General features: G+C 40.9%; 1 protein-coding gene across 1 annotated transcript; it reads left to right on the forward strand.

The window, feature by feature from the left end:
* Positions 1-550: 550 nt before the first annotated feature.
* Positions 551-23,449, forward strand: LOC308281973 (inner centromere protein-like; the record flags this gene model as incomplete). The annotated part of the gene is made up of 20 exons (XM_080722322.1): positions 551-648; positions 2,141-2,251; positions 3,155-3,405; positions 5,001-5,273; positions 7,404-7,458; positions 7,985-8,033; positions 8,150-8,216; positions 8,726-8,753; positions 9,203-9,269; positions 9,540-9,680; positions 12,530-12,639; positions 13,460-13,580; positions 14,379-14,501; positions 15,097-15,218; positions 16,103-16,178; positions 16,554-16,655; positions 17,862-17,906; positions 18,475-18,540; positions 20,993-21,146; positions 23,277-23,449. 20 exons carry the CDS (start codon positions 551-553, stop codon positions 23,447-23,449), a joined length of 2,232 nt encoding a protein of 743 aa, XP_080578448.1.
* Between the last annotated feature and the right edge of the window lie 4,364 nt (positions 23,450-27,813).

The following is a 27,813-nucleotide window of genomic DNA, read 5'->3' on the forward strand; positions in this document are numbered from 1 at the left end:
CCTGTGATGCCAGGGGGAACAAATCCCTTTTATGCTCATAAATTGAGATCCTGTGATGCCAGGGGAACAAATCCCTTTAGGCCCATATATGGAGTTCCCTGATGTCCACATCATTGTGTCGCCCTGTGGCATCTTACTAGTTATGAATGATGTACTGTGATATTAAAAGCAAGTATAGCCTATGTTGCATTGCTTAAGACAAACAGCCCATAACATGAGGTGTCCGCTCTGTATATCCAGTGCTTTAGTACTGTATTATAATTATGACATTACCTGCTGTTTCTACACAGCTGTAGTTTATAAACTTAATTAGAAAACGTAGAGTTCCATCCCCTCTATATTCAATAGTGTTCTGTTAGCAGATGTGCAAGCCCACACAGCGTTCATTGCATTGCATCAAGTATTTTCATACACAGTATAATGTGTGCAGGCACTCCCAGCCCAGGAGTCCAGATTTTGTGTATTTATTATTTTGTTCCCTTGTTTTATCTTGACTGTCACTGCAGCAATCATGGCCTTCCTGGAAGCGACGCAAAACATCTCCAGAATGATGATGCAGAAGCTGGACGACTTTGTGTCGGAGATTGACAACGTCCACATGGTCTGGCTGAGGGAGATCGAGCAGGAGGCCTACCGAATGTTCTCTGGGTAGGGGTTTTAAACCTTTTCTGGGGTCCTATTATTTATTGATAGAAGAAATAAAGTTGAACGTTGTTTTTGAAGGTGCTGTTGAGAGTGACTGATGTGATTTTGTTAAAATAAATGGCTCATTAGTCTGATTGTTGTGATCATTGGCATTGTCACGGGGCAGCCTGTGCCCTGCTATACACAGATACAATGTCTGAGGACAATGTACACCCACCCCACTAAAACGGCGTTTCCATTTTATAAACTTTGCCGGCTGGCTTTGGGAAATGACTGTGAAAGGGTGGGTTAATGGACAGTGTTCTTAACATGGTATTTGAATGCATTTTAAGGTTCTCCTGTTGGTTTATTTAATCATTGGGGTGGTGGTGAAAATGGGTGTGGCCAATTTTCCTGTTCTCTCCTGCGCAGCTGAGGGCCGTTCCTTAGTTAATAGGAACGTGCCAAGTGCTGTGGAGGAGAGGTGTGTTAATTTAGTTTCAGAGTAAAGTGTTTCGTTAAAATGTCATTCATTTGAAGTTCACCCAAGTTTAAGCGTTATAGGCATCATTTAGAATGTTTAAGTTACTCTTACTAGATGTGGGTTATTTTGGAAGTATATGGAAGTATTGCTAAGGCTCTTGAGTTCAATAATATCTTTTTGTATTCATAGCATTCCTAAGACTAAAACATTTGATTATAGTAAATTTATCCCCATTGATTCCGGATCGGGACCCAAATGCATTTGGGTCCCCATCCGGAATCAATGGGGGTACATTTATTGTTATACATATTTTGTCCTAGGAAAGTGACAAAAAACTAAAAATATAACTCGAGTCTCCATGGTGTGAGTAATCAATAGAAAAAAAGTCATTTTGGGGGTGAACTACTCCTTTTAAGGGAGGCTGCAGTGACGTTAGTCTGATGTGGGCATACACACAAGAGAGCATTCCCTGAAGGGAGAGCTACGGGGCCTGTGCTGCGATCAGGGTTTTACCCGAAGAGAGTTCTTTGCCTGTTGGGTTATGTTAGTGTTTCGCCTAAGTGTTTATTTTTTCTATTTTCGTCCAGTCTTACTTTTGTCTACGTGATTGCACTGAAAACTGCACTGCTTAGGGGAGGTGTGGGTAAAATAAAAACCCTTAAAGACCATTGGCCGCTCGGGCAACCTCACAGGGGCCTCATCTCTTTGAGATTGGAAGTGAGGAAACAAATCTGCCTAAATTGCAACTGGAACACGAAGCTGACCTTTGCAACGTATGATGCAAGAGCAATACTAAAATGTCTAAAAACACAGATTGAACACAAAAAACAACTTATAGAAAAGTTATGTGTATATACTGTATATGTGATGTGATTTGTATTGTAATTTGTACTTGACTGTTTGGTGATATTATAATTAGAGGACTGAAGTCTCAGGACTTTCTTGTGACATTCTCGAATTGCTGTAACCATGCTGAGGTGAAGTCCATGTCAAATTTATTCCATAGTCTCAATCAACTTAATTTTGTTACAGTGAATCCAGCACGGAGCCAGAGCTTATGCCTAAAACTCCGTCCCAGAAAAGACGCCCTCGGAAGAAGCGGATTTCTATGGGACTTCAAGAGGAGGCTCGAACCAGGAGGAGGTTGGCTGACCACTTTAATCCATACCACCACGACTGATTTCTGTCATTTGGATTCCATTGAAGTCTGACTTCTATGAAAGCATGTTGCACAACAAAAATGGACCATCTACAAGCTCTCAAAGAGCCTGTAGATGGCTTGTTTTTCAGTTGCTTTAAGATGACAGATGTCAATATGTCCAGAAGCATCTTCCATAAAATTGTAATAGTCCTGGGTATTTCATATAAAAGCCGTTTAGAGTTTATATTAAGAAATCTATGCTAATTTGAAGGGCTCTCCTTTCATACTGTTTCACAAATCACACATTAGGACTTGGTCATACACACCTTTTCAGTAGTGACCAGGGCAGGAATTTCAGGCCTCCCTGCTTGTGCCCAGCAAACCAATGGCATAACCTGAGGCCACAGTGGCCTTAATGCCCCAGCTGTCTGAAACACTTTCTCCTGTCATTTTCTTGTCAATATGTAGACAATAGACTCCATGTGTCTCTTGTCATTTAGACACCAGTGTTTGTGTTGAGATTCTGAAATCTTAACTCCCCAGAGTCCCCATCTTTAAACGAATCCAGTGACTTTGATTGGTGCAGGGCTTAGCATGGATCAGATTGTAAATACCGTCATTTATCTATTTCACTGCAGATTAGGTTATCATCCCTAACTCTTATGTTCAACAAATTCTTTCAATGGACTAAAATATTTTATTTGATAGCCTTTGTGCCAAGTGGCCTTGCCCCTAAAATGATGACACTCCAGGCCTGATAGTGACATTTTATTTTTGCTTTAATCCTTGCGCCGGCGTCTACACCTTTTTCTTAACTTGTATAAAGACATTGTGTGTCTGTGAGAGCTCCCTCTGAAAGGTGCTGGGGGAAATAAGTGTAAAAACTCTTTTGACCTCCTTTGTAGGTTTTCTAAGGGGCGGCGCAGCAACCTGGCTGCCGCCTCGGCGAAGAAGCTGGAGCTGGTGTTCGAGGAGGAGATGGAGCCCCAGCCCTCCACCTCCTCCCTGCAGCCCCAGGCCTCCACCTCCTCCATGGAGTCCCAGACTTCCAGCTCCTCCCTGGGCGTGGTCTCTCTGGAGGTAGTGGTTGAGGATCAGCCACCACAGATCAGAGTGATCAAAGAGGAGCCCGTAGAGCACAACACTGACATGAACGGTAGGCACCCGTCACAATAATATAACACAATACAATAACCCATTTAGGTCTAGAATTATTGAATGCTATTCAGGCCGGGTACACATTTTAGTGTATGGAAGGGGCTTACAGTACAGGTACAGTATGTTGCAACATATTTGTTTCTGTAGGCTAAATTCTGATTTAGGCCTAATAGGTTAGGCCTAAATGGGTTAACCAGTGAAAAATAGCAGATATACAAGCTCACAGCGTGGCACAGAGTGCCGCGCTGTGTGCTTGTAGATCTGCTATTTTTGAAAAATTTTGAAAATGTGTGCAAATCTTTGAATATATGTATTTTCAAAGCGAACGAATATATGTATTTTCAAAGCGAACGTTTGTAACTCAAAGTTTGCTTCTGGGGGGTCCCTGGAACTAAATATTTTGAGATGGGGGGGGGGGGGGTCCGTGGCCAAATAAATATCATTTTGTGGGTCCTTCACATGAAAAAGTTCGAGAACCATTGACATAGTCTCTCGAACAGACTAACTGAGCTCCATTTAAGTGAAAAGGACCTTTTCTTTGACGATGGCCAGCCAGATTGCTGACATAGAAACAGGTTTTTCAAAAAATCTTAGACTTATTCAAAAGACACTTATAGAATCGGGTCAAAATTCGATTTTTCAAAAATGGCAGATCTACAAGCTCACAGTGTGCTGTGAGCTTGTATATCTGCTATATTTCAATAGTTAAAGCATAAAATAATGATGCGCAATAATGTGTACCCATTCTAAATCCCCTTGATTGAATACATTAAAGCAGTGTTTCTCAAATGGGGGTATGTGAGGGTACTGCGGGGATACAGGAGAAAATGGGAATATGTATTTTACTGTTATGGGTAATGACCAAAAATTGACAGTCATTGTGTGAACCTGCTAATCTGTAAATTATTAAACAAAATTAGATCAACCAATACCTTGACTAGCACAACTGTTATTGAATAAAGCAATGTGTATTTACCATTATGCTGTTTAACTTTGAACATATCGTCATTGGAACTGCACTTTTGATGAGTAACAGACCATTTTTGACCAGGTCCTCAATGTGTGGGGTCCAGGGACTCTCTGGGCTCCTTTTGGGAGGTCTAAATTGATCCTTACAAGTATGTAACTCTGACTGTCATTTGTATACTGTCGGTCATTTGTATACTGTCAAGAGTTAAGTGGTGACCTTGACATTTTAAAGTTTGAGAACTACGGACTTAAGCTGGTTGCACACTGCTGCGTTTTTCAGGGCCGAATATCGGAGTGAATTTCGGAGCACGCAAATAAAAAATCAACCTCACGTTATGTCAATCACGTTTGCACACAGCCGCCAGTTTCGCGCACCACTCGGTCCCTTGCTCTCTCTATCTCTCTCTCTCTCTCCTTGCCCTGAAAAACGCATTTCGCAACGAAAAACGCAGCAGTGTGCAACCACCTTTAGACAAATGCAGATTTAAATGAATTCTGCAATGAATCTCTGTATTAACAACTCATTGCATCACGATATATATATATATATATACAATGTCTCTGAAAAGGCATATTGTGGAGAAATTGTAGCGTCTCGTAATTTATCGCCCACTCCTACCACAGAGCATCGTCCATGTCAGGTGAAGATCTCCGCCAACGACCGGCGCTCTGCGGAGGCAGCCAGACCTCTGCAGCTGGTGGCTGTAGTGCCGCCACAGCCCTCCCCTGGCCGCACGGCCACCAAGGTGGCCATGGCGGGGACGCCCAACAGGCCGCGGGTCTCGCTGACGCTGCGCTACTCGGCGGCGGGCCTGCGCCACAGCCTGACCCGGGCCTCCAGGAGGTCACAGCTGCTGAAGGCGGCCAAGGCTCACGCGTCCAACTCCGCCAGCAGGGGTACGTGTTCAGTAACTAGAATGTTAGCGGAAGTAGGGCTGTCACTTATTACATAATCGTCTAATCGTGATTATTTGACATTATCGCAATTATTTTGTCATAATCGTCATAATCGTGAATGTTGAAAAATGTCCGAAATAGTGGAAATAGCAGATCTACAAGCTCACAACGTGTCGCATCGCGACGCGTTGTGAGCTTGTAGATCGGCTATTTCCACTATCAAAGTTATTTTTTAAGTAGTAAGTTGTCAAATATGTCAGTCATTTCTTTGTATATTTAGGTTATGTCTCATATCTACCATGTACAACTTCAAAGCCTAAAAGCCAAACAGAAATGTAATTATCAATGACAAAAACACAATTAAATCGTTAATCGCCAATTATTTGAGTGACAATTAATCGTCATGTAAAATGTCATATCGTGACAGCCCTAAGCGGAAGTGTTCACATTTGACGTTAAGTAACTCAAATACTATGTGTAGCTTTATTGTGACATCAAAGGGTTTGCAAGTTTATTTTTAGTGGGTTAAATCTGTTTTTGTGCAATGTTCTATGGTTATTTCCACTGAGGAGAGAATGGGGGGGGGAGAGAAATTGATCAAAGAAAACTAACACATTTTCTACTTATTTACACATCCTAAGACGATGTGGGCATGGCACCAGATGTATACTGTACATCAGGGGTCCTCAAATAGAAATCTTGAAGGTCCACAAATATTTTTTTGAACCATGTATATATATATATTTAGTAATGGTAATGGTCTGTTTCCAGATTCTTTATTAAAAGGGTCTTAGGTCCTTAAATTATGACTGTCATCTGGCCTGGGGATTCCTCCAAAAATCACTTGGGGACCTCACTTGACTGAAGTGCAACAACCCATTGAAGGGAGATTACAGAATGTTTAAATCAAAGTGGAGCAGAGATATTTTGCGCTAATGTTTGTTGCTTTGTTTTCTTTTAACACACTGGGATAATTTTCGAATAATTTATGCTTGTGTCACAAGTTCTCACAACATGAATATCGATCTGAAAACAAGTACCGCGCGTCAGAGACTAAAGTGGCTCGTAGCTCACTCCTGTACTGAGTAGTGCAGCTCACAGCTAGCTTAGCTGCATGGCTAGCTGCATATCCATGCAGAAAGAGAGACGACGGTGGCACGTCCCGACAAACTCTCTGGAGAGAAGATTACAATCCTACAAACGTATTCACGTTGATGTTGTGCGTGAATGAAACCCACTGGTTTATAGTTGCGCTGTTGCAGGCTGCAGCTCCGAACGCTTACTACTGAGACGCTTCGCTTCCGTGGTCTGTGCAAGGAAGATTTTGGGTCTGTGGAATGAACTCTAGTGACCCAGCTGGCATCAGCCAATCAGCTCGTCGTTGTCCCCCTCTCTCTCTCTCTCTCTCTCTCTCTCACTCACTCACTCACTCACACACACACACACACACACTCACAGCGCATGCAATGAATGAAGTGAAACGAAGCGTGGAGATATTTTTCCTTTTTTTTCTTCTTTTCTTTACTATAATTCGTCCTGGGTCCGGTCGGCGGTGCCTCGCGGTCCGGACATGGACCGCGGTCCGCCTATTGAGGACCCCTGCTGTACATGATATACCATGGAATTAAGTTAAGTAGTTCACCCCCAAAATGATTTTTTTTTTCCCTATTGATTACTCATGCCATGGAGAGTAGAGTTCAAGACAATAAGACAAAAATTTGATTTGAGTAAATTTACCCCCATTGATTCCGGATGGGGGTAAATTTATTATCACATTTTTGTCTTAGGAATGTGAGAAAAAACTAAAAATATTATTGAACTCTACTCTCCATGGCGTGACTAATCAATAGAAAAAAAGTCATTTTGGGGGTGAACTACTCCTTTAAGGTGCAAGGGAAGAAAGGAAGTCGGTAAAACTAAAATGGGAGCGTGTCGCTATTTCTACAAGTCATCTTTTCCACAACCAAACCTAACCCTAACCTCCGTGGGGTAGCGATACCTGCCGACGCTCCGTTGTCTAAATGATGTGCGTTCGAAAAAGCAAGATTTCCCCAGTGCCATCAGTTTGGCGTTTTGGTTATTTTAGCTTTTATGGAGAAGTTGTGGTAACTTGTTTTCTTTCCATTGTAGAAGACACCTCTGCGGATGATGAGGATGAAAATGATGAAGATGAGCTCCAACCAGAGTGAGTCTTTATTCTAAAGGTTTGATCTTGAACAAGCACTGAAGCACAAAACACTTGCTTCCCCCATCCACTTCTTTTCCCCTTCTCACCAGCACTTGTTTATCAATTACTTAATTCTAATGTGGTGATATGACATTAATAATCCAGTCTAATCCTAATATTGAATGTGTAAATCTTATAATCAAAACATGGTTTATGAAGTTTATCCTTTCAAGCGGGAGCTGTCTAGAATTATCTATATTGCCAATCGCTGCTAAAACACTGACTATGCAATCGCAGCTAAAACACTATGTTTAACCTTATGTTATACTTATCTTTGACTATTCAAAAGTGGCAGATATACGAGGCATTTGTATAAAGACATTTTGAATAATATATTTTTTTTTTATAACACTTCACACTACATTTTTGGGTGTACCCATTTTCTCATTTTGGGGATCCTTCCTCGACATGAAAACATTTTGAGAACAGTTGGTCTGTTATGGCTTTTAAATGTTCCTAAAGCTTTACAAATATTGTCTTTCAGGAAGCAATCGGAGGCTGAGGAGGTCTTCACTGAGACTGGGCCACAGGAGGTCTGTCTATGATCACTAAATGATGTTTATACTAGACATTACATACCGTAATTCTATTAATTGTGTTAGTTGCGTTTAAATGTTTGCTAAATCTGCGTTGTTTTTCTTTCTTGCAGCAGAAGCTGTCTGCCAGTGGCAGAGTGACTCGGGCCACCACTCGTGGCTCTGCTGGCAGGACGGCTGGTAAGAGTTTACACAACTTCCACATAGTATAGTCTGTACACAGCAGACTAGGTAGGAACGGTTCAAGCTTATCGGCGTGAAAGAAACGGACGAGAGGTTTGTGTTTGTGGGGGTGGTGGTGTTGGCCTTTCCCTTTGTCCTGCTTCATTCTACAAGCTCGTTGATCGGCTATTTTTTAGCAAAGGCATTTGATAGAGAGAAAAAAAAGACTCAAGTATGTATATTATAAGTACCTTTTACCAAGGGTTTAAGTGGTACCGGATATGCAGCTCGGCAAATAAAAGGTGAATTGATCCCAGTGCATGACGGAGGACGATATCACAATAAATGAAATCTCCACATACGAAGTTCCCACAGTACATAAATACTATTTACCAGAGGGGGGCGGCAGATCCCCACAAATCCTACTTGAGGAGTCTTTTAGTGTGATAAAACCTAAGATAAATCAGTTGTGATGTATTACGTATGTGTATGTACTCAATGATTAATTTAAATGTTTCTGTTTGTAGATGAACCAGTTGTCCAGTCACCTGTGAAGTAAGTCCTGCTTTTGTGTGTTAAAACATTTTGTTAAAGGAGTAGTTCACCCCCAAAATGACTTTTTTCTATTGATTAGTCACGCCATAGAGACTAGAGTTCAATAATATTAGTTTTTTGTCGCATTCCTAAGACAAAAATCTGATAACAATAAATTTACCCTCATTCGTTCCGGATGGGGACCTGTTTCGAAACGGGTCCCCATCCGGAATCAATGGGGGTAAATTTACTCTAATCAAATTTTTGTCTTGGGAATGTGACAAAAACCAAAAAATATTATTGAACTCTCCTCTCCATGGCGTGACATTTTTGGATGTCTGGGTCAAACTGTATTCTTCTTTATTTAAATTATCAGTCAAATGTGTAGTCTAGACTAGTGATTATATATAGTTTATGCCCAATATGAGCAGATGGATCATGGCTTGTATGATGTGAACCTTCTTCTCTAGAGCTTCCAGGAGCTCCAAACGAAAGGCTGAAGAACACGCGGAGAGCAGCCAGAAGAAGACTTCTGTGGTAAAATAAAAGTTTGCTAATATAATCCATTTATGAGATGTGTGCATTCTGATGCATGCGCAAGTATGTTTGATGTCGTGATCTAAAAAAATAATATTGGAAGTGCCACTGACAAATGCTTGTATATAATAATAGGCTGCAGAGTCACAACTGTTTACAGATGGGCAGTGGTGTAGAGCAGTGGTCTGGGGACCACCAGTGGTCCTTGAAGGGATTCTAGGAAAAAAAAATCTAGGTAAAAAAAAATCAAACAAATGTTCTTTTTTCCAGGTGAGGCCCAACATGAAGACATTCCTCCAGACTGTCCACAGGAACAGAGTGTTGATGATGACTCCCAATTCTCTGGGTCGCGCAGCTGCCAAGCCCTTCATTAAATACACCACTCCTCAGACCGTCAAGGTGGACACAGTGGTACGTCAACACAGCTTACCAGAGTTTTTGTAAAATAAAACTTTAGTTAATGTTTAATTAATTTGAAATGAAATGTGTCGATTCAGTCGACTAACATGCATTTCGGAGGGCCTTTATGCTGCTGTTATGCCTGATTTCATATTGGCTGCAGCATGCCAAAAATGGTCACAGTAGCTACACAAAATGTTGTGAGCTTTTAGATCGTCTGTTTTCGGAGCGCGACACCTGTGCACAAGCACAACATGAATTTTCTTAGTTCTACTGGATCTTCTCCACAGTTTTTTATTTGAAGAGATGAGCTTTAATCCTCATAGCCTGTTTTGATTTATACGTTTGTCAGTAGAAAAAGGTAGTCGACAAACATTTTTCGTCACAGTCTTAGTCGAATTAAATTGACACTGCACCTTACTGTTGCACACTGCTGTATACTGGCTACTGTGAAGTTTCTGCTTATCAAGTCCAGTTCTTATCACACACTTAATATCAGTGGCCTCGGCTAAGCCACTAGTGTGGAAGCAGTTGTTTTATAGTCGTTGGTTTTTAGACCGGTCTGTACAAGAGGCCTGGGGTCTGTTCTCTAATCTGATCTTTAGGCTGACTGTCCTCCTCACGGTTATTAAATCTGATCTTTAGGACTGACTGATAGCCTAGCATGGCTAGACTAATCACAACGTAGACATTTAGTCTGGAATCTGTGTGGAACCTGCATTTCAAAAGATGCCGCCCCATATTTGCGTACTGGGCTTCATTGCTGCCCCGCAACTTTGGGGCTAGCGAAATCCATTGGGGCTAGCGAAATCCATTGCAACCAATCTGCTGAGGGAAGATCTTTTTTCTTGTTACACTGGCATATTCGTCTGTCCACACTTATTATGATCTTTAGGTCAGATTTTCCACTCTGTTATTTCATTTGCTCTTTAGGACTACCATAGGTGGAACTATGAATGTTGGGTAATGTAGTGTTATAGTGTGTAGTCCATAGGTGGAACTATGAATGTTGGGTAATGTAGTGTTATAGTGTGTAGTCCATAGGTGGAACTATGAATGTTGGGTAATGTAGTGTTATAGTGTGTAGTCCATAGGTGGAACTATGAATGTTGGGTAATGTAGTGTTATAGTGTGTAGTCCATAGGTGGAACTATGAATGTTGGGTAATGTAGTGTTATAGTGTGTAGTCCATAGGTGGAACTATGAATGTTGGGTAATGTAGTGTGTGTTGTCTCCTCTCCAGCAGACTGGAGGTGTAGTGGTAAGTGTGATGTCACAATGTTGTTTCCATAACGACACTAGACAACTGCTCTCATTGGTTCACTACTTGTGTGTTGGTTGGTGTTAAAACAACTTTTTAATGGGAATCTGGTGTTTGAATGAACTCATTTTAGGACACAGTTGTGCAAGCTATTTAACCAATAACCTTGTTTTACACTTTAAAGGGATATTTCACTTGGTATTCTGGGCTTTTGTGTGCATCCCTGACGGTTTAGTTGCTTGTTTCAGTATTTAGATATTGGATATTCATTTCATCAGACACACCACCCTTTACTTCAAACTCCCTGTTGGACTCATTTAATGTCTTTGTTTTTCGGGTCACTGATATTGTCCTTCTGATGTGTGTGTGTGTGTGTGGTGGCCGGTTTCAAAGGTTGAACTCTCCACAACTAGTCAGTGTTTTGGGAGAAATCTTGCACTTTACGATAGAAGCATGTAATTTGGCACACATGTTCTAAACATGCCATATGGAACATTTTTGGCTATAGGGCTGTCGCAGAATTGTCTTGGGAAACTTGTGGGAGCCATAGGGCTCTCATAGACTTTACTATACAGTAAAACAATACAAAAAATAAATATGCTTTACTATACAGTAAAATAATACAAAAAATACATATGCTTTAAGTAGCATGTGTGGTATCAATCTGTGATGGCCCTATAGCCAAAAATGTTCCATATGGCATGTTCTAACTGTGCCAAATGTCATGCTTCTATCGTAAACTAAAGTGCACAATTCCCTCAGAATACAGCACGAAATGCCCGGACTAAACGTCTAGTTTCATGTTTAAACAATAACCTCTAGCTTCATGTTTAACATAGAACCAATAACAACCTCTCCAAGAACATAGAAACGAAAACCATCACAAAGTTCATTGTTTTCATGTTGGGATATTGTCCTCCATTTCCACCTCTGGGAAGCTGGGAGTTGCTACATTGTCTTACTGTAACCCAGTCCACACCAATGATGCACAATGCAACCTTCCCAAAAAAAAAAAATTTACTCAAATAATTGTAATTTAACCTTGTGGTTACATCGTTTAGCATTATGTATATCGTCAATATCGGACAGAAACTTCGTATCCAAGTTTCAAATTTTTACATTTTTCGCAAAGTTAAGCCCTGCTTCACCATACAAGGCTCGCACACAAGTAGTGAAAAAGGCAGATCTACAAGCGCACAACGCCTCGCACCGCGAGGAGTTGTGTGCTTGTAGATCGGTGTTTTCACTAGTTTAAATCATTTTTTAAATGATAAATACAAAACCAACAGTTTGAAATACAAGGTTTCCACCCGACAACAACGATATACTATATAAATTGCTTTTCGGTTTTTAGGCTTCTTGGAAGTTGCACAGGGTAGATGACGAATGATATGCATATTTAATAGCATTATACATCAATAGTGGAAATGGCTTTAGTTTAGAGCCATTTCTATCAGAACACATAATTGCGATTGTCTCATAATGATGATGTATTAATTATGAAAGGACTAGTTTGGTTGCATGGTGAACTGTTGGTGACGGACTGGGCTTGATGGCTTCAGGATGGATTGAACTGCAGTGCCGTTTCTGTTTCTTTTAGGCTAAAGAACGCCAGAAGCTGGAAGCGCTCAAGAAGAAGCAGGAGCAGGAAGAAGAGAGACTAAAGAAAATAGAGGAAGATAAGAAGAGGAAACAGGAGGAACTGAAAAGGTACAAAATTTGTCATTGTGACAATGAATTGTTTGTTTTCACCCTTGGGGCGGCATTGGCTCAGGGGTAGAGCAACTATCATAGAACACAGAGGGTTCACAGTTCGATCCCAGGCTCCCCCAGAGTTAGTGTCGAAGAGTCCTTGAGCAAGACTCTGAACCCCTAATTGTTCCCGGTGAGCAGGTTGGTGCCTTGCTTAGTTTCCTCTGCCATCGGTGTATGAATGTGTGTGAATGTAATGCACAATCTCTATCTCTTGGATAAATACGCTATATAAATGCACCATTTACACTTTTACCCTGTCATTTTAGTTGTTGCTACATTTTTTTTAAATGGCAGATATACACTGAGTGCCACGCTGCGAGCTTGTAGATCTGCTATTTTGGAAATGTCTTGTTTTTGAAAATCTGTTATATCTTTGTTACTCAAATTTTCTTCTCGGGGGTCCCTGTAATATTTGACAACCACTGACATAGAAACAAGTGTTTTTCAAAAACCGTAAAATTTTAGAAGACTTGCACAAATTTTCACAATTCTTCAAAAATGGCAGCAGCGCGCTGTGAGCTTAACTATTTTTAATGGTAAAAGCATGAAATGGTTAAAGTGGTTAAAATCGAGTAACACAGATATGCCTTCCAGTATAAATGGTTTAATCTGCATCGGATCAGGTGGGTTTTGTACTGTCTGTTAACACAGCTGTGAGTCGGTATATGGAAAGATTTTTTATTATTTTATAACCAAGTTATTGCCACGACGCACTGTTGCAACAGACCTATGTTCCTAACCAGATTTTCTGATGTTGTGATCTTGATGTTTGTAGGAAGAGGGAGGAGAGGCTGAGGAAAGCCATGGAAGCCAGAGCCAAAGAAGAACAGAAGGAGGAAGAGAAGAAGAAAAAGTCTGAACAGAAAAGGGCTCAGATGGAGGAGAAGAACGACAAGGTGACAAACTCTCCTTGTTTACTTCCTGCATGGATGGATACTTGATTAATCCCTGATATCTCATCATAACTCATACAGGCATGTTGGTTAAAAAAAAACATGTCACAAAAACATGGCACAGGTTAAAACTGAGTCTAATATAAAAATATATTATGAATAAACATTTAAAAGGTGTCACTGGGATAATAGTTCTTTGTTATTACACACGAATAACTAAAACCAAAACCATTAGTCCAGTTCATAGCTCTAGCGCAGTGTTTCTCAACCTTTTTTCTGCATGGGCACACTTTTCATGTCCCAAGAATCCATGGGCACCAACATAATACGGGGGTGTAAATATCGTCACTGTCGGGAAGAAACCTTGTATCTCCCAGTTTCAAATTTGTACGTTTCTTCGCAACCTAAAGCCCTGCTTCATCATACAAGGCTGTCGCACAGCCGATCTACAAGCACACAACGCCTCGCGGTGCGAGACGTTGTGCTTGTAGATCGGCTGTTTTCACTAGTTTAAATCATTTTTTAAAATGATAAATACAATACTGGCTTTCAAGCAGTTTCAAGGGGCACACTTGACCCTTCTCAGGGGGCACACCAAAGGTCCCCAGGCACAGTGGTTGAGAAACACTGCTCTAGCGCCTGGTCATGGAGTTAAAGCGACTAATAGCTGTTGGAATAAGTATTCTAAACTGTTCATTCTTGCAAGGCAACAAACGGATGGTGGCGTTTTTTTATTTTATTTTGTCTTAAAATCCATGTCAACTACTCATTTCATTGACTGATTTTGTTGTTTTTTTCCAGCTCCGTGTTGAGCGCCTGGCAGAGGAGAAGCTGAAGAAGCAGCAGGTGTTGAAACACCAGGAGGAGATTGACAGCAGGAGGAAACTAGAGGAGGAGACCAGGCTGAAGAGGATCCAACAGGCCGTAAGTTGACTGCATTAACTGTACACCCTTAAAGCAGGGGTCTTTTTCAGGCCAAGGACCCCTTAGTTGAGAGAGAGAGAGATGAATCGGGGAACCCCACAATCTTTTTTTCATAGATTCCATATAGTTTCATCTTTTGACAGCACAATCATCAGTGTATTTTGGATTCATGTGAATTTGTGTGTTCAGATATTTAACCACTTGAACCGACAATACTTAATAAACTTGACTTTTCATTGTACTTAGTCTGCTCTTTTTCCCCCTCCAAAGCGCTTTGCCAAAAATGGCTCCCAAGCTCACAACGCCTCAAAGTTCTCTGAATAATTTGGAGAACTCCCTTTAGTAACTCTGAGGACCCCCTAGGTGTCCCGGACCCCCTGTTGAAGACCCCTGCTCCACTAAACCTATTTGCAGAAAATAGCCGATGTAGATCAGCTATTTTTGTCTAAAGTTCTCCTCATAGGGATGCAAGGGTTTGAGTTGATTTAAAATGATCCTATCACAAAGATTTGGCGGCCCCCCTGTAGTAACTCTGAGGACCACCTGTTGAAGACCCCTGGCTTAAGGTTTTGTACTTTCTCTCATGTCTCCTCAGGAAGAGGAGGAGAAGCGTCAGCAGGCCAAGAGGAGAGCTGAGGAGGAGGCACAAAGAGCTCACAAGCTGGCCGAGGCGCGCAGAGCTCAGGAGCTGAAGAAGGAACAGGAGAGAGCTGAACGGTACAAACTGCACCTTCACACACTTTATCCTCCAGTGGCCAAGTATACTTTTTATTGGATACTTTATTAGTCAAATGTAAACGGCATGTGGTACAGTCAGGGTTCCCACGGTCATGAAATTCCTGGAAATATTTTGAAATTAGAAACTTATTTTTCCAGTACTGGAAAAGTTTTGGAATTGATCAAGAGTCCTGGAAGATGGCTATGCATTGTCTTTGGTTATTGATTTTGTTAATACCTCTGAAATGACACATTAAACATTGGCTAAATTGTCAAATATTCAAGGCAGAATTCGCTCACAACGCGTTGTGAGCATGTATATTATATTATAATATGTATATTATAGCATGCTATTTTCACAATAGAAACGTGTTATACATTAGTGCTCGTCAGGGTGCCGGGTCTCCAGTTAAAATGATTATTTCAAGGGTCACAGCCTGAAAAGGTTGAGAACCACTGGCCTACACTACCTGTCTTTGGGCATTGCGCATAGGAGTAAGTGACTCGTTATTGAGCTGAATTATTGTGGATCTGTTACTTTTGTCACACTGTAGTATGATCGATTAGGACGTTAATCTACAAAAGGTGTAGAACGAGGGTCTTCAACAGGGGGTTCGGGACCCCTAGAGTTACCACAGGGGGTCCTCCAAATATTTGTGCGATAGAAACCTTTTTCTTCTTTTTTTATATTAACCACTTGAACCCTAGCGTCCTAACTTTTGCCAAAAATGGCAGATCTACAAGCTCACAACGGCATTCTGAGCTTTTTGAAGACCCCTGGTGTAGAATATGTAGCAAGAGGTTTCTGCCTGACACACCGATATGTTTGGGCTGTGCTTAAATAGTTGACTACTTTAATGACTCGTTGTACTGTTTGTCCTCAGGGAGCGAGCAGAAGCTCTTCAGAGGGAAGTGGAGAAAGCTGCCAGAGAGAAGGAGCAGGAAGACAAGCGGAAGAAGGTAAACGAACGGCTCGTGAGTCTATTTAAACGTCAGTGGCGTCCTTATTCTGGGCGCGTCTTTCTGTGAAAATGGCCGCTCAAATTCGCCCCGGTTAATTTTTTGACGCCGGCACGACGCCGTCTTTTTGGTGGAGCCCGAGCCTTAGACTTGGACTACTTTCAACCCACCAGCACCTTTTTGATTGTATAAATTGAATCAACAACCTGACAATGCACTGACTCATTGAGCTTGTAGATAATCTATTTTTGCTACTTTTGTGCGACACTGTTTGTAAAATAGGACATTCATTTATAGGGAAAAATGAAATATGGCCATGCATGGTTTTTGGCTGACAGTGATATCATTGTCATTAACCTTCATCTACTGCTGTAGGAAGAGCAGCAAAGACGGGCTGAAGAAGAGCGGGCAGCTCAACGATTGGCTGAAGAGAGGGCTGCTAAACAGACGTTGGCTGAAGCAGCAGCTAAGGTGCAGGTCAGTTTGCAGACTGGAGAATCAGTTTTATATTAACAGTGGATTCGATTCTGTCAATGCTGAGGAAGACCTGTTGAGTGAATGCTGTCTGTTTCCTCCGTTTCATGATTGTTATTGGGCCGTGCACCTTGTAATCTGGAGTGTTGCAGGAATTATTGCAGTTTGTACTGCTTTCTCTCACCGTTAAAACATCTCTAAAATCTGGCCTTTGGGTCAACTTATTGCGACCAAAACCTCTGCCGGCCGGCCGGCTGGCTCACGTAACGTCACACTTTTGCCCTACTCATATCGCCACCACCGTTGCCCCGATCCATGCCAAACTTTGCGCACACACTCAAACCACAATCATTTCTCACAGGGCCCTCTTCTAGCACCAACATGAGGCAGATTCTTGCAAAACACATTTTTGGACACTGCTCCTAAAGATTTTGTCCTAAAATCACTGTCATCAACATGGACCTGTCCCATTTCCCATATTCCCTCCTGATTGGCTACCATTGCCTTCTAAAGTTTGTGTATGCGACCTGACAGTCCCTTATCTCCCAATTAGGGAGTCTTAAAGTTAAAGCTATACTGTGTAAGTTGCTCAACTTGTGGTCAGTAGCTCTATAGCAAACCTCGGTCGCGTCCGTGTCTTTCGGCCGTTTTTCAGTTCTCACACCCCCGCGTCTGCCTCCACCTCGCCGAGATCTATCTTTTGAGGGGTTGCTGTGCGTTCAGCCATTCCGGAGATACACTCCTTCACCCATGCTTCACCGTGCACCCGAGTATAGAGACACACGGGAGACTACAAATATGGCCGCCCTAGCGACCCCACTCCAAGATGCGCTGTGATTGGCCGGCAGTGTATAACCCTCGCTGTGATTGGCCGGTAGTGTGATGACGCAATTTTTCCGCAAAAACTGGTCCCCGGTAGGGATCATAGAAAACATATAAAGAGAAGGCTTTAGAAGCTGAAAATAACGGAGTGGGGGTTCTAAAACTTTAGCGATTTAACAGTTAGGACAATTTTAAGATTTGTTTTATAAAAAAAGTTACATGGTATAACTTTAATATCTTTACGTAAATTAATTCTATGCAGGGTTTCTTTAGTTGTGAACACCTTCCTATAAGATATTATGATGCTAATATTCACATTCATATGCAATTTATTGACCATTTATCTGTACCATTTGTGTTATTCACACCATATGTTTCCTCCATCAGCCTTTAGGACAGTCTGCTGGCCTCAACATCACTGTGGATGTGGAGGTAAATAAACTTAAAAATGATAACTTTATAAATTGAATTAATACATTTGCTGTGGATGTAAACCACTGTTTCCCAACAGTTCCTCCATTTTGCTCTTAATTCTATTTTTGGTGATATTTTCTATGTGATTTCATGAATACATAATAAAGAATCCATAAATAGAAAAAAAGGTTTAAGATGTAGAGAAAATTGCAGATCTACAAGCTCATAACACTGCGCGACTTGCGACGTGTCTAGATGTAGATTGGCTATTTTCACAATTTCTGTCTAATATTTGATAATTTGGCCAATGTTTAATTTGTCATTTCAGAGGTATTGTCTACCTCTAAAATGACAGGGTATGTGCATATACCCTTTATACACTTAAAATCTATGTTGGTTTGTTTGAGTGAGAAAACGGTGTTGCACATCAATCTAATCATCTGGGGACCCCAAAATAATTTGGGGACCCACAGGTTGAGAACCTTTTTTTTTTCCTCTTTTGTGTGATCTAATGACTTTCTATCGGTATTGGTCTGTTCTGCTGTAAAGGGCTAACCTTTCACTTAATATTCTCTTGTGTGTTCAGAGTTCCATCATGTTGACTCCTGGGAAGGACAGAGCTGCTGGACCCAACATGACCATGGATGTTGAGGTAACACACACGTTCTTTATAGTTTATACAACAGGCTGTCATTTTAACAAGCAACCGCTACGGAGGCTTAGGCCAGGGCTCCACTGCAGCCATCGGCCGTCGCGTCGGAGCCAACACAGGGAACGTTCCCTTTTTAACCCATTTAGGCCTAGAATTATTGAATGCTTTAACCAGTGAAATATAGCAGATATACAAGCTCACAGCGCGGCACCGAGTGCCGCGTTGCGAGCTTGTAGATCTGCTATTTTTGAAGAAGTCGTAAAAAATGTGTGCAAATCTTTGAATATATGTATTTTCAAAGCGAACGTTTTGCTTCTGGGTGGTCCCTGGAACTAGATATTTTGAAATGGGGGTCCATGGCCAAATACATATCATTTTGGGGGTCCTTCACATGAAAAGGTTTGAGCACCACTGACATAGTAGTCTCTCAAGAACAGACTAACTGAGCTCCAGTTAAGTGAAAAGGACCTTTTCTTTGACGATGGCTGGCCAGATTGCTGACATAGAAACATAGTTTTTTTTCCAAAAATCTTAGAAGGATTCAAAAGACACTTATAGAATCGGGTCAAAATTCTAATGTTCACGATTTTTCAAAAATAGCAGATCTACAAGCTCGATGTGAGCTTGTATATCTGCTATTTTGTAATAGTTAAAGCATAAAGTAATGATGCACAATAATGTGTATAAAGTAATGATACACAAAAATGTATAAAGTAATGATACACAATAATGTGTACCCATTCTACAATGAAAGGTGCTCCATTGCCTCCGTTGCGTTCGGTGGTACCCGAATTGCCCAGTTAAATTTCTTGATGCCGGCGGCACGGCGCTGCCATTCTAGTGGAGCCCTGGCGTCTGGGAGCTCAACAGGAGCAGAGTGCTCTTAGCCGTTGTATAAATTCAATGTAAACTACCAGCTCACCTGGTAGGGCTGTCACAATTATTACATAATCGTCTAATTGTGATTATTTGACATTATCGCAATTATTTTGTCATAATCGTCATAATCGTGAATGTTGAAAAATTTCCGAAATAGTGGAAATAGCAGATCTACAAGCTCACAACGCGTCGCATCGCGACGCGTTGTGAGCTTGTAGATCGGCTATTTCCACTATCAAAGTAATTTTTTAAGTAGTAAGTTGTCAAATATGTCAGTAATTTCTTTGTATATTTAGGTTATGCGTCATATCTACCATGTACAACTTCAAAGCCTAAAAGCCAAACAGAAACGTAATTATCAACGACAAAAACACAATTAAATCATTAATCGCCAATTATTTGAGTGACAATTAATCGTCATGTAAAATGTCATATCGTGACAGCCCTATCGCCTGGCTTATTGCTTTTCTAAAACGGCTAACAAACATGGCACCATGAATGTCATAGACGTATTCCAATAAAACGTTAAAACAAATGCAACAAATTCACTTGAAGCATTTCTGTAAGGAGGGAGTGCATCACTACAGCAAGTACTGATTTCGTCACGGCTTTGAGTTAAACGGTGACGGTGCCTTACCGCGTGGTGTCATGAGAAAAGACGGATCGAACTGCAGGCTCACTCCCAATTCTATGCGGTAATCTGAAAACACACCTACAAACTCCATCTTAGCTGGTTCATTTTTATTGTTTGTTAGGCTTGATGTTATAATTTAGATGGCAGGTTATTTCGACAGCTGCTAGGTTTATTGTTTACTGGTTATCCAAAAGTTTCAATGGACAGAAATGTATTGATGATAGTATTTAGATGCTAGGTTCTTGGACCTAGTTTACATTCTAGAATGTGTATACCTTTATTTTATGTGTCTCTGGATAAGTGTCTGCTGAATGCATACATTGTCCCTTTATCTTGTAATATGACGTCCTCAATGGCAACTTGAATATTGCAAACAAGATGCAGTGATGCTGACACAGGCGTTCCCACGTTGATGTGTATTTTGATCCAGGGTTCCCACGGTCATGAAATTCCTGGAAATATTTTGAAATTAGAAAAATATTTTTCCAGTACTGGAAAAGTTTTGGAATTGATTGATTTTGTTAATACCTGAAATTACAAATTAAACGTTGGCCAATTTGTCAAATATTAGAGGCAGAAATTGTGAAAATAGCCGATCTACATGCTCAACGCGAGGCGTCTTGAGCATGTAGATCGGCTATTTTCACAATCGAAACGTGTTATACAAAATTCCTCAACTCTTAGTGCTCGTCAGGGTGACGGATCCCCAGTTAAAATATGATTATTTCGGGGACACTACCTGTCTTTGAGCATTGCGCATAGGAGTAAGCGAGTTGAATTATTGTTATATAGTCCTGGAAATTGGGTTAAATATTCTGGAAAAGTTTTGGAAAATTAATTGGAAAAAACGTGTGGAAACCCTGTTGATCGTATTGTCAATGCATTTCCACGGTCTAATAGCGTCCCTCCTGAAAGTCTTATTGTGTTCCATTTCTGCAGCAGTCTCCACAGACCTACAGCATCACGCCTAAAGGTGCCAACAAGACGGCCAAGTCCAACGCCAACCCTGACGACTACGGCATGGACCAGAACAGCGACGACTCTACGGATGACGAGTCGGCGCCCCGCAAACCCATTCCATCCTGGGCAGAAGGTGAGACCAAGTTCCCCAAATATCTTGTAATGTGAGAGGAGCTTTCATAGTGTGAATGAAATGCCAACATTTGATTATTAAAATGGATTGGTTTGATCTGTTAACTCATTCCCTGCCAGGCCCGATAGTCCCGAGATTATTCCAATGTCTTTCCCCGCCAGGCCCGATAGTCCCGAGAATTAAAAAAAAAAAAAAAAAAAAAAAAAAAAAACTTTTCAAAAAAAAATTTTTTTCAAAAAAATTTTTTGACCCCAAAAAATGGAGTAGGCATGATAGCAATCGCGAAATTGCATGTTTAACCCCCATATCAACCCCATCTTTCAAGCATGGCAGCCATTTTGGCAGCCATCTTTGTTAAACATAGTGGCTGTTATCTCATGAATGCCTGAACGGATTTCCATTCGGATTTTTTTGTTTGAAAGCTGTGAGCAATGTGGACACACGTGGTGCATTATCTAGGCATGGGTGTGCATGATCCGTGCACACCCAATTACATGGAAGTCTATGGAGACGAATGGCAGGTGGGAGTACGGAGGTATGTTAAAATGGCGGTCAATGTGTTAAAGGGATATTCCACTTTCAAAAGAACTTTTGAACTGATCTTAATTTGCTTCATTCAGTATTTAGATATTTGATGTAAATGTTATCAGGCCCTCTTCCAGGATCTTTCCCCATACACCCTAACCCTAACCCATTGTAACTTCAAACTCTATTTTAACCATACCCATTATTTTTTTTCTGGTGACTCATATACCCTCCTAATACGTGAGCAATCCGTGTTTTTGGAGCTGTGTGGAGCTCCCTATACGTGGCCGTGTGTGTGGGTCTGTCTGTTTTTCTGTTTGTCTGTCTGTCTCCGGGTATGTAGCCTGCAGTAACCTTTTCTGGCCACACATGTTAAGGGAGGGGCGCTGTTGCACACACACACACACACACACACACACACACACACACACACACACACAGCTCCACTTTGAACAGAGGTTCGATTTTTTAATAACTGTTCAATCATTTGTAATACTTTTTGTGGAAAATGGAAAAAATGTAATACAATAAAAAATATATATAAGATAAGCCTGATTAGACAATAAAATGACCAAACGTTTTTTTTTGTAAGTGGAATATCACTTTAAGCCCTAATGCTGCATGCGTGCACACTGGCAGACACAAAAGATGTAAAGCTTTGTATCCAAAGTTGAAACCAGCTCAACATGTTTTTCTAGCTGCTACAAACGTCGGATCTATCTCTGCATCTTCATGTCGCTGGCTTAAATTGGCAATTAATGGTAGCCTGTATCTTTGTAGCTTCCAGTGTGAACACGGCATGAAAGCACGTCTTGTAAAACCTTTTCAGGCCGCGAGCCCCCAAATAATCATATTTGAACTGGGGACCCCCACCCTGTACAAGGAAGCACTTTGGAATTGTAGGAGTTGGCATTAGATTTAAAGGGATATTTCACTTTCAAAAAAACTTTTGAAACTTGGTAATTTTATCCTCTAATTAGGCTTTCATGAACACCCTGAACAGTTTTTAATTTGCTTGATTCAATATTTAGATATTTGCCCTCCAGGCCCAGTCCCTCTCCCCACACACACTCATTGTAACTTCAAACTTCATTTTAACCATGATAGATTCATTAAAATCACCCATTATTTTTTTCTGGTGACTCACACTACCCTCCTAATACGTGAGCAGGTCGTGTTTATTCAATAACTTTTTTTCATTTATTTTTAATAATTATATTTTGTATTAAAAATAAATAAAATAAGTTATTGTAAAAACATGGCCTGCTCATGTATTAGGAGGGTATTATGAGTCACCAGAAAAAAACAATGGGTGTTTTTAATGAATCTATCATGGTTAAAATGGAGTTTAAAGTTACAACGGGTGTGTGTGTGGGGAGAAAAGCCCATAAGGTGTTTCCCTGTTGAAAGTGGAATATCCCTTTTAATTTGACTCAATCTATTACATTGTGAAAATAGCCGATCTACATGCTCACAACGCCTCGCAACGCGAGGCGTTGTGAGCATGTAGATCGGCTATTTTCACAATTTCAGCCTCCTATATTTGACAAGTTGACCAATGTTTGATCAGAGGTACTAAAAAGGTACTTTTCTTTTCTCCAAAAGGTGCCAAGCTGCAGCAGGTTCTCCTCAAAGAGTACTTCAACCCTCCAGACCTCCATGCTCTGTTTGGACCCATCGCACCTCCCAACCTGGAGGAGATCTTCTACACCAAGAAGCCCAGGTTTAACAAGAGGACCAGCTCTGCTGTCTGGCACTCTCCTCCGATGGCAAAATAGGTTCCTCCAAATGGACCCTGACCGGTCTGTGTACAAAATGACTTTCAAGATGGGCCCCTTACAGGTCCCTTTGGTTCCTTTCCAGAGTTATGGTGGTCCTTGAAATTAAAAGGTTTTGAGAACCACCGGTATAGTAATTGTATAGTAGACGTGAAGTCTACATACCAGATCTGACAATCTGGTGTTTCAAAAAAAACTGTTCCAGAAGGGCTTCCTAAACGTGATGGAATCTGTTCCGCTTCCTCAGTGTTGGAGCTGGTTCTTCCGTTTCCTTCTTTACCGATCCTTCCGTTCCTCCAAATGGACCCTGACCGGTCTGTGTACAAAATGACTCAAAATGGGCCCCTTACAGGTCCCTTTGGTTCCTTTTTCCTCTCTTTCCTTGATCTGGTGATGGAATCGGTTACTGTTCAATGTCGGAGCTGGTGCTCCCGTTTCCTCCGGTTACCGAATACCGATCCCAACTCTATGGGAAACTTTTATGTGTTTTTTGCATGTTTTGAATTGAATGTGTGGGTGTTATTTTAGATTGTTCAGGTTGGTTGTGTAATGATGTTGAAATAAAGAAATTTCATTTTCTCTGAATTTGTCTTTGTGTACTGGTTGAACGTGAAACGGACACACTGTACTAAAGTATACTAATTTTAACATGCTTTTAAATGTCTTAAATTGACACAAATGTACAACTTCTTCCACTGCTCAGTGTGGATGGACTGGCTATAGACAATAGACATTTCAAACATACCATAATTATATGGTGGGTCGTGGTCTGGAAAGACCAGGGTTTTCAGCTCGTCTTCCCTGGAACCAAACTTGACAGCAAAAGAATAGAAAATACAGAATGAATGTTATACGTCCTGGTGAGGGCTCCTCACTGGCAGGTGAGGTCAGTCAGATGCAACGTCAGTGACAACACGTGTGTGTGGGGAGGAATCAATTGGTAGGACATTAAACAGTAAATTGGGGAGAAAAAAAATTGCTTCCTGTAAATAAGAGTCCTAACATTCAGTTTAGACAGAACTTATAATAATATACTATATATAATATACTGTAATTTAGTAACCATCCAGTCAACACCATGTCTTCAATGGTTCTCAAACCTGTCTGTTTAGTCTGCAGTGCACACACAGTACTGGTAGCCTGCACAATCCGTGGTATAAAACCCCAGTGGCTAAAACATCAAAATAAAACTTTTGACCAAATGGCTTCACAGATTGTTTAAGCCAGGGGTCTTCAACATTTTCAGGCCAAGGACCCCTTAGCTGAGAGGGAGATGAAGCATCTACATATTGTATAAATGTGTGATGGAGATTCTCATCGATTTCATAGATGGATTCATAGACTTGTTTGACACTTAAATCACTTAAAATCTTAAATTGTCGATACACTTGACCATTCACTCTGTACTTGGTCTGCTCTTTTTTTTTTTTTTACCTCTACACCAAACCTATTTGCCAAAAATTGCTGAACTACAAGCTCAACGCCTCGCGCTGCGAGGCATTGAGAGCTTGTAGATCAGCATTTTTTTGGCTAAAGTTCTCAAGAGTATAGGGATGCGAGGGTTCAAGTTGTTCATTTAAAATAAGGACAAGGATTTGGCGGCCCCCTGTAGTTACTGAGGACCCCCTAGGGGTCCCGGACCCCCTGTTGAAGACCCCTGGTTTAAGCTATTACCCCTTCAAGTTCACACACAAATAAACACCATCTGTACATACACATGAGAAAATAAAGTTCAGACAACAATCATTGGTTCAAAATATTTTTTATTGATAAACATACATTTGCTAAAAAAAGAAAAGAAGAATCCATTGAGCGGAACACACTGCTCTCCTATGCAACGACAAAGCGGTGTAAGCACCGAACAACAGATCTGGGATCAGAAATACAAGTGGTTCTGCTCCGCGTGAAGAAGAAGGCAAAGACACAAGGCCAGGACAAGAAGAGGGAGAGCAAAGTCTGACTCAGACTCTTAGAATCCATTGAGACCTGGAGCCACTTTAACCATTATTTTATGATTTTAACTATTGAAAGAATAGCAGATCTACAAGCTCACAGCGCTTGTAGATCTGCCATTTTTGAAAAATCATGAAAACGTGTGCAGCAGCAGTGAGCTTGTATATCTACTATTTAATAGATGAAGCATAATAAAATGACGGTTAAAGTGGTTACAATCTAACGTGACACGGACGCATTCCAGGTCTAAGAAGCAGCATTTCTTGGGGGTCCTTGAAATGAAAAGGTTTGAGAATCACTGTGAATGTTCTTAACCAGGTTCAGGGTGCTAACATGCCATGGATGGAGTACTATGGGTGAAAAAATATAATGAATAGAAGAATGTCGTGATATCATTATTTCATATGCTTGATCTTGACCGCATGGTCAAGGCAAAATGCAGGTCCCAGTAGGAAACCAGTTAAGGTCAGGATCACTGATATTGATATTTCATCGGGGGCGGGACTTCATTGGGAAGCAGCGAAAAAACTTTGTATTACTGGTACTGGTCGAGCTCAGGCAGACAGGACAGTCACAGGGGATTCATATGACATTTTGTTGCTGGTATGGTACTGTGCTTCAAGATAATCTATATTTCATACACACACACACGCGCGCACACACACTCTCACACACACACTATCATACTGTAAGGCACTGAATACGACACAACCCATCTAGCTCTATAAACGACATTGTCTGAATAATCTTAAACAGACCCCAAAAAAACGAAAACAAATCTAAATCAAAGGAACAAATATTATACTACAAACATGCATTCTCATTCTCTCGTAAAAGTATTAGAAAGAAAAAAAGTTAATTAGTAAAGCTTCACCAGCCAAATATTTAGAAGGATGTGGGGGTTTCTCCCTACACATAAATCCTAAAAGACAAAATGATAGCATACATTGAGGAAATACCAAAGGCTCAGCGTCGTAGGCAGGGGTCAACGATAACAACCTAAGTCCAACCTACGCTGCGCCAACTGAGCAATACACACAATAACAATAACTTAGATAATATTATATGTATGTCCATTCATGCAAAAACAACTCCAACAAAAAAAACAGAAACATAGAGTTTGAGTAAGGCATTAAAATGGTCAAGCTACGTAAGGTTATCGAAACCAAGCCAGTTTTACTGCACACTCGGAGAGTGTAGACTTATGCTTGATTTATGCCCCATCGTACCACGGTGCTGCACTGCAAAAATATACAAGTTATAAAAGATTATATAGACAGATATACGTAGCTTGGGCTGGGAAATGAACCTAACTAACCTAATCTTACTCATGTAGGTTCATCAATTAATCCAGAAGCAGGTTTTAATATTCTCATATATCAACAAATTCTAATAGATTCTTTTTTTTATAATCACCTAATCCATTACTGGTAGTCTGATTCACCATTTAACCCTGTATTATCCTTTTTAACAATGGTGGCAAACAAAATCTGGTTAAAAAAAGCCAATCTACAAGCTCACAATGTGTCACGATGATGATACGCATTGTGAGAGCTTCTAGATCTGCTATTTTAGCTTAAAACAAAAAACAAAAAATCATTCATGAATCATAATCGGTGCAAATTAAGTTTGCCGTAATCGTGATACTGATTGAAAGTCATATATCGCCCAGCCTACATAGCTTTACGAGACAGATATAGACATACAAGACACACAAGCTCTTATACAAGAGCTTTTATATTGTTGTTAGAGTTCTCAACGGGCCTGAAAATTAGGCCCTAGGGCCCTAACTGGGCCCTAATCGGCCCGGCCCGACGTCCAGGTCGGCTAGGGTAGGGTCGGGTTGGTGCAGAATCTGAGAACTCTATCACATAGTAGAGATCACAGTCAGCACCATCTTCATAATAGATAAATAACACACAACCAGACAAAACAGAAGGACTAATCAACATACATTTTTGTCCCGGCCCGGAAACGTCAGGTCGGGTCGGGTCAAGTAGGATGGGGTCCGGGCAGAATTTGAGAACTGTGCAACGCGTCATACGACAGAGCATGAATCAGGCATTAATCTTTAGTGATCAGAAGCGGGGCAAGCGAAGGTGAATGGTTCTTTGTTCATTGTGTGGAATAAGGAACCGACATCATCTTAAAGACAATATTGTGTGTTTTTTAGCTTAACATGTTTGTTTATGTAGCGGAACGGGCTCATGCTGTAGTAGAGGCTTGACTGTGCTGCGGTAACAATGTGCAAAGGACTATATACTGTAATTCCACACAGGTTTCTGTGCGTTGTGCTATTCATAATATGTTCAGAATGAGTGTATCTTTGTACAGTGTGTGTGTGTGTGTGTGTGTGTGTGTGTGTGTGTGTGTGTGTGTGTGTGTGTTAGGGCATTCACCAAATATTCGAA

Source organism: Nannobrachium achirus (assembly GCF_963921795.1).
Source record: "Nannobrachium achirus genome assembly, chromosome: 3".
Classification (NCBI taxonomy): Eukaryota; Metazoa; Chordata; class Actinopteri; order Myctophiformes; family Myctophidae; genus Nannobrachium; species Nannobrachium achirus.